At 38.3% G+C, this 7,910-nt stretch overlaps 2 protein-coding genes and 1 pseudogene across 2 annotated transcripts; 2 read left to right on the forward strand and 1 right to left on the reverse strand.

The window, feature by feature from the left end:
* The first annotated feature begins 388 nt into the window (after positions 1-388).
* On the forward strand, positions 389-1,298 carry LOC108826850 (LOB domain-containing protein 42). The gene is given in 4 exon segments (XM_018600199.2): positions 389-611; positions 777-854; positions 857-1,213; positions 1,216-1,298. Coding segments are annotated over 4 exon segments (726 nt in total). The 5' UTR covers positions 389-403.
* Positions 1,299-2,693: 1,395 nt separating this feature from the next.
* LOC130499718 (tetraketide alpha-pyrone reductase 2) lies at positions 2,694-4,331 on the forward strand. Its single transcript, XM_056994064.1, has 4 exons — positions 2,694-2,921; positions 3,107-3,471; positions 3,583-3,935; positions 4,019-4,331. Exons 1-4 carry the CDS (start codon positions 2,816-2,818, stop codon positions 4,158-4,160), a joined length of 966 nt encoding a protein of 321 aa, XP_056850044.1. The 5' UTR covers positions 2,694-2,815; the 3' UTR covers positions 4,161-4,331.
* A 799-nt stretch (positions 4,332-5,130) lies between these two features.
* LOC130499668 (ethylene-responsive transcription factor ERF118-like) lies at positions 5,131-6,396 on the reverse strand (annotated as a pseudogene).
* Between the last annotated feature and the right edge of the window lie 1,514 nt (positions 6,397-7,910).

Raw genomic sequence — 7,910 nt, forward strand, 5'->3', positions numbered from 1 at the left:
GAAGAAGGAACTCCCCAACTTTTGCCAAAACAAAATGCCAACTTCACTGAAACACACAACCTCCTTTCCACCACCATTCCTTGGTCTTTTCTTCTTTTTTGGTAACACTAAAACAGTAAAAAAATGAGAATTTATAAACAAAAAAAAATCTCTTGTTAAAAAACATTTTTTTCTTTCGAAAAAGTAATTATATTAAAAATCTGTGTGTTTAAATCAATGTCATAAAGCCTGGAATGCACCAGTTTTTCCACCACTTTCTCCAAGAAACGCAAAAGATTAAAATTATACCAACTCACTTTAATTCATGACTCAGTTGTAACTTCTTCCTTATAAATACAAGTTGCCCACAACTTCTCTGAGTTCCACTTCCAAGGAAACTCACAAACACACTTCATGCCTTTGAATGTCACTTATAAAGATAATGAGAATCAGCTGTAACGGGTGTAGAGTCCTACGCAAGGGTTGCAACCAAGATTGCACCATAAGACCATGTCTTCAATGGATCAAATCCGCAGACTCTCAAGCCAATGCCACACTCTTCCTTGCCAAGTTCTATGGTCGAGCCGGTCTCCTTAACCTCATCGAATCTGGTCCTGACCATCTTCGTCCCGGTACACACTCCGAAAGCAGAATCCTCTAATGATTTATCTTACAGTGTGTTTGTGTTTAGATTCTGTTACATGCACACACACATCACTTCTATAGTAGGGACTTTTTTTCCATTTCCCGATTTAATTTCATAACGTTGGTTGTGTTTTTTTTTTTGTAATCTCTAGCAATATTTAGGTCACTTCTGTACGAGGCGTGTGGACGGATCGTGAACCCTGTGGATGGTTCTGTGGGTCTGATGTGGTCTGGAATTGGGCCCAGTGCCAAGCAGCCGTTGATGCCATTCTCAACGGCTTACCCATCACTCACACGCCTCTTCCCAGTGCATCCGCGTCGCACCAGATCATTCCTCCTCACAGGACATACGACATACGCCACGTGGCGAAAGATCCAACAACAGGCGGTGACAGTTCGGAGAGTCTGGCCCTTGCCCCACGTGTCAACGGTAACAAGGTCAAGACACAAACTGGCCGGTTAAAACGCCTCGCAGAGACCGTGGACTACCAACTAGGTGAATGCAGTCACGACACGTGGCAACTCCAGAGTTCTGGTGCAACGCATGGCTATGGTCAGTTGGCGTTGGAGAACGTGGCAAATCGAAGGGAGATCCATTAAACCAAAGCTCGAATCTTGGGTGTGATGATCAAGTCGATACCAACGAGGTTGGCTTAGAGCTCAGACTTGGTTAGAAGCTAAAAGGACAAAAAAAAGAGAACATAATTATTACCGTAACTGTCGTTTCCATTAATAATTTCACTTTCTACTTGCAAGGGGAAATGTTCAAGAGACGAAAATGAAACTTGAGCTACTTGGCTTGTATGTATTTAAATTTGATATTAATGTAAAATCAATATGTGATAGAGCTCCTGAGTTTCGACGTGTTATATAGTAGAATAGTGATATATATCGTTACTTTATAGGTTTATCTCAACTAGCGTCACTAAATCATCACAAGGATAATTATATTGATAAGTCTACCTTCTTGCATATGCAAAAAGAAAAAAAGAAACATTAATTAGTATAGAATATTATCAACATCCTACATCGGTGGTGGTAGAAGTTCTTTGGGCAATATGTGGATCTCCGCCAGGTTTATCCTATTAGGTTACAACAATCTATATATATGTTCCTCTACTAATAGTGAAAGGAATATATTTGAATGATGTAATGACAAATTATTTTGACTCCATACACAGTCCTTTTAATGTGACTTCATCCCCCCAGACGGAATCACTGGACATTCTTTATGTACATGGATGATTTCCAACTTTTGTTTTCCGTACAGATTGCACCCTCTAGTTTTCGTTCCCATTCATAGTGAAGAATAGAAGGGTGCCTATAGAAATAAAATCTCATTGAACATAGTGAAATATAAATATGTAATGGAAGGCTGTTCACTCAGCTGTGGTGATGGACACGACAGTGACTCCAACACTGTGAATGACATCACTAGCTTGTCCATGGAACCCAATGATCGTGCACCCATTCCCCCCCCCCCCCCAAGCAAGAATTTCTCACCGGAATCAATTCCAAACAGAGCTTAGGGTTTTGTTCGTCTTGAACCAAAGAGAGACAATTACCGGTTTCTCAACTCTAGATCTTATTGTAGCAGCCTTCAAGACCATAATATATTCACCATCCTCAAGAACAAGCTGAAAATGTTCAATGATTACAAAGGTAATATGTCAATAATTTTTACGGTAATTAGCAGTTGAAGAAAAAAATATGTTTTGGTGTTTATGGAACTGACCTCTTCAACTCCGACCAGTGTCTTTTTCCCATGGTCCTCACCAGAAACCAAGTATGTGCCTTTAATATACTCAAACTTAACAAAGGATACACAGTCAAAACTTTGTCCGACGTATATCTTTCTTACACCGTCGTAGACACCGTCATCCTATCCGTTGCCACTAGGGGTGGAAAAAAAACCAAACTAATGGTACGCCAAGGCATCTCTATGTGGGCCTCCAGATTGCAAAAAAACATTCGAAAGAACTATAGCCCAATGAGCCTTTCACCCTTACATATTTTGGACTGAACCACGACACGTATAAACTGTGAACCGCTTCTTGATAAAATATCAGCAAGAGAGAGAGATAACACGGATGGAGTGAGTCAACTACTCACCTTGTACTTCAACAAGATCTCACTTCATTAAAACCGTAATCCAAACAAACTCAAATCCACGGCAGAGACAGAGAAAGAGATGTCAGAGTATCTGGTCACTGGAGGAACTGGTTTCATCGCTTCTTACATCATCAAATCACTCCTCGAACTCGGACACACCGTTCGAACCACTGTCCGAAACCCTCGTAAGATATTCCCTTTTTTTTCTTTTGAACTGAAAATATTCCCTATTTTTATTATTATTATTATTTTTTCAATTATTATTATTATTTAATTATTATTATTACTAATTATTCGAATATTTACCACTAAAATGATTTTGATCTGAGCCCTTGTGTTAAAGAAAATGATTTTGATTTGTGTTGAAAAGAGGATGAAGAGAAAGTAGGTTTCCTATGGGAACTGAGAGGAGCGAAAGAGAGGCTGAAGATGTTCAAAGCTGATCTAACGGTTGATGGAAGCTTTGACGAAGCAGTAAACGGCGTAGATGGAGTCTTCCACACGGCCTCTCCTGTTATTGTTCCACAGGATCACAACATTCAAGAAACATTGGTTGATCCTATCATAAAGGGTACAACCAACGTGATGAACTCTTGTGCCAAGTCCAAAACCACTCTCAAAAGGATCGTTCTTACATCTTCTTGCTCCTCCATACGGTACCGTTTCGACGCCACCAAAGCCTCTCCGCTCAACGAGTCGCATTGGAGCGACATTGAATACTGCAAACGCTTCAACGTGAGAAAAACATTTGTTATATTTTTTTTTGTAACTGAGGCTAAACATTTGTTATATTTATATATAGAAAGAAAGAACTCTATTGATGGAACCTGTATGTTTGTGTATTAGCTTTGGTACGCGTATGCAAAGACTCTAGGTGAGAAAGAAGCTTGGAGGATAGCTGAAGAGAAAGGGTTGAACTTAGTGGTAGTGAATCCTTCCTTTGTGGTTGGTCCATTGCTTGGACCTAAACCAACAAGCACTCTTCTTTATATCCTCTCCGTTGTCAAAGGTCTTGCTGGAGAGTACCGGAATTTTACGGTCGGGTTTGTGCACATAGACGATGTAGTTGATGCACATGTGTTAGCCATGGAAGAGCCTAAAGCATCAGGGAGAATCATATGTTCAAGTTCGGTTGCTCACTGGTCTGAGATCATTGAGTTGCTACGAAACAAGTATCCTAATTACCCACTTGAGAACAAGTAAATATCTCATGATTGACAAGGTTTAATAGTCGAGATCTCATTTGGTTGGTTGATTGATTCTTTGTTTTAACTTTTTTCAGGTGCAGTGACAAAGAAGGGGACAACAATCCACATAGTATGGATACAAGGAAGATACATGAGTTAGGATTTGCATCGTTCAAGTCATTGCCTGAGATGTTTGATGATTGTATCCGCAGTTTTCAGGAGAAGGGTCTGCTCTGATGATATTTCCAAATCCATGTCGTTTCTGGATGGTGTTTTGTTACTGGTTGAAGCACCTCTTTAGTTTATGGTTCCAGTATAATAATAATAAAACTTAATAAGCTGGATTTGATTAATCGCTTGCTCTAATCTTGTATTAAGCGTCTTTTCGCAGTCTATAGTTTTTTCCAAGAGTTGTGCATTGCTAGTTAGTAATAGCCCACAATGAAAAAACCATGTCTTGTTTCTTTTAAACGAGACACCTCACACCTTGAATGGTTCAAATTAAATCGAGCTCAAGCTAATGGGCCGAGAATCAAGCTCAAGCTAATATAACACCACAAGCTTGGCAACTTATCACAAGATCCTCAACTCCGTCACCTCACACCTCTCATGACATGTGCATCTGAAAGCTTTCCTTCCCTTATTGTGTATCACGTGACTAAGACACGCCACACGCACGTACAATGGAAAAAAAATACTTATACAAAGAACATGTGCAGCTACCAAGTAGTGGAAGAGTTACTACTATAGACTATAGAGTATAAAGCCATCCTTTGACTTTTCCTCATTCCCAATCAACCTTTGAATAATTTTTATATAATTATTAAAATCTAAAATGCCATACAGCTGTTATAAAATACCTTTAATTAATTGAAAAACCTGACAAAACCAACCCCTGACTTGCTGCCACTTACGTGCAACTCCCTATTTAATTCCCCACTCTCCTCTTCACTAGTAATTAAGTTTTCTACTAAATAAAAATTAATTTAATTTCATAAATAAAAATAAATAAAGGGTAGGTAGAAGAATGGTGGTTTGTGATGGCGCGGCGAATCAGCAGAGAAACAGAGGCCAGCAAACTTCTCATGAATTGTCGCTTTCTATTAGATTCTTTGTTAGAATAGCAACACCTCATAATCTTAACGGTCCTCTGGTAATGAGATTCATGACAACCAATGGCGATAAGAACAATGTGAATTATATAAACTGAAAAAAAAAACTTTCATTTAATAACATAGTACTAGTAGTAGTACTATAACATTAATGATAATCAAACTCTTTAAACTTTGGACGGCTCTTAAAAAGCACAATGAACAGCCCAAATCTAAGAGATTAACTCGAAGCACAAAACACTTCCACACTTAATCTCGTAGTACCCTATATAAACCGAAATTAAAATTAAACTCACTAAACTGCAAAACCCGGCTAGTTATGTCTTAAGATCTCACTTCTCTCCGGAACACACCTTCATCATGTAGTAGTATGTCTTTAAACTCAAAACTAATAATAAATAAAACACTCTTTTTAAAAAAAGCTTAAGCTGCAAAACTTTTCAAGGGGATGTGTTGATGATAATCGGCGAAAAAGAAGCTAGAGTCGAACTCAACATCTGGAAAGTCCCAATCAGGTAGCTCGCTCGGACCACCACCACTGTCTTCGAACCCTAGCATAGTGAAATCATCAAACTGATCATCAGTGAATAAGCAATCCAAGTTCTCTTCAGCAAAGAAACCAAGATCAGCAGCCATCTGTCCCTCGTCTTCGGCAAAGAAACCAAGATCAGGGATCGGTAGCTCAGCGAAGTTGAAACCGAACAACACTTCCTTGCTCGAATCAACACCAGTAGCAGGAGCGATCTTGATCTCTTCTTTAAGCTTATTAGTAGTTGGTGTTGAAGCTGAAGTGTCTTGCTCAGGAGGTGAAGAGCGAGAGCATTGACTAGTCTCAGACACGGAGTCATTAGTAGTAGTGGAGAGAAGTGCGTCATACTCTTTCCTCTTGACTTTATAAGCTTGATGAGCTGCTTCTTCGGTGTCAAAAGTACCCAACCAGGTCCTGATTTTTGGTGATGGGATGTCTAATCTCAGCAGCCCATTTACCCCATTTCCTCTGCCTGACACCAACAGGCTTCTTCTTAGAACACCGAGGACGAGAAGCTGCTGCTGCTTTCTTGCTGATTGTTTTGGTGCTGTCCTGTGAAGAACTCACAGAAGCAGACTCAGCAACACGAGGAGGAGGAGGAGGAGCAACAGACTCCAGAGGTGGGAAGTTAACAACGCGGACGATGCGTCTCATCTTGGTCTCGTCTCCCTCGTCGCTAGATGAATCATCATCGGTTGCGTAAGGATCGTTGACCAAGATCCTGACTTTTCTAAAGGCTGTTGGTTTCTTGAGGATTGCATCTCTTTGGTTTCTTCATTTCACTCAAAGACAGTTGGTTACTTATAATCCCTACCATTTTTTTCTCTCACAAATCCTCAAAAAAAAAACACCCAGAAAAGAAAAAAAAAGGAGAAAACACTCTTCAGATCAAAACTTGTTTTGTAATAAAAAAATCTCAGCGAACAATGAACTGCTTTATGTGAAAACCACCGAAGACTTCAACGCCAGAACAAGTCCTGAGACATTAAAAAAACAAACACAGTCTTAACCTTTGGTCTCTTAGTGTCTTAGATCTCTTAAAGAAGATGATTTTCTGGTGATACCTTTGGGTCTTAACGCATGGAGAGAGAAGGACTCTCGAGAACAAGCCTCTGCTTGTTAGAGCAGAAGTGAAGATCGTTTGCCAGACAAGATTTAGTTGAAGATGATGATGAAACAGACAAGAGATGTTGTTGTTAAGCAGAGACAAAATCACAGCTTTTGATTCAAACCCAGCCGACATAAATCACTCTGTTCTTCGTTAAGACAAAGGAGACAGACAACAACGAGAAGAAGAACAAAAAAAGAAGTGAGAAAAGAACACACGAAAATAAAAAACCCACACAGCTAAAACCCTACAGAGATTAGATATCTGGGGACGAGATTTATCCTATGGTTTTATATATAGATAAAATAAAAACGAAGGATCCGTGACAAAGTTGCAGAGAAGGAAAGAAAAAACAACAACAGTAAACAAGTGTTTAAAAAATAACACGATGAGACGACGCAAATCTCTAGAAGAGAAACAATAAATAAAGCAAGGAGCAAGATGGTGAAGAAAAAACAATTCTTTTTTAATGAAATCAATTAAAAATGCAAAACAGATAATAAAATATTTAATAACCTTCTTTGATATTTCTATCTTTCTTTCTGGCTCTAAATAACTCTCACACTCTTTAATCACTTACATATAAACACACTAATTTGCTTTTTTGGACACACTTATTTTTTTCTCACTTTTGTAAGGTCAAAAATGAACCATTCAAAGAAAAGGCAATAATTATGGGAAAACAAAGTATTCACTTTTTAAGTTTCATTTATAACATCTTATTAGAACCATGAAATGGTGAATATAACACTATTTTGTAAATAAAATTTCCTAAAATATTTACTTTTTCCTACATTATTTTTTTTAATAAACAAAAAACAGAGAATTTAACATAGTATTGTTACGGGGAGACCATCTAATGAAATTAGCTGGAATGGTGGGACTAGTTCTAGGTGGGGACTATGGACAATCTAACATTAATGGCGCATGACTCTCCCATGCATCCATCTAACATGGCCCGCCAGGAATTCGCGCGCGTGGTTTTCACTCTCCCTCGCCTCTAATAATTTTTTTTAAAGAAGTTTACTCATGAGTCATTTTCTAATTTTGTGCTTTCTGATTTTTATATAATTTGTTTAACATTTATTCGGATACAAATCTATATCTTGGTATAAATCTTCTAAGTTTGCATAAAGAATCACAACCATTAAAATATACAACCAAATCTAACTAAATTCCAATATCACTTTAATTTCTCTTTTGCTTTACTAAAACAGAGAAAAAGGAAGTTTTATTTG

Source organism: Raphanus sativus, chromosome 9, assembly GCF_000801105.2.
Source record: "Raphanus sativus cultivar WK10039 chromosome 9, ASM80110v3, whole genome shotgun sequence".
NCBI classification, from domain to species: Eukaryota; Viridiplantae; Streptophyta; class Magnoliopsida; order Brassicales; family Brassicaceae; genus Raphanus; species Raphanus sativus.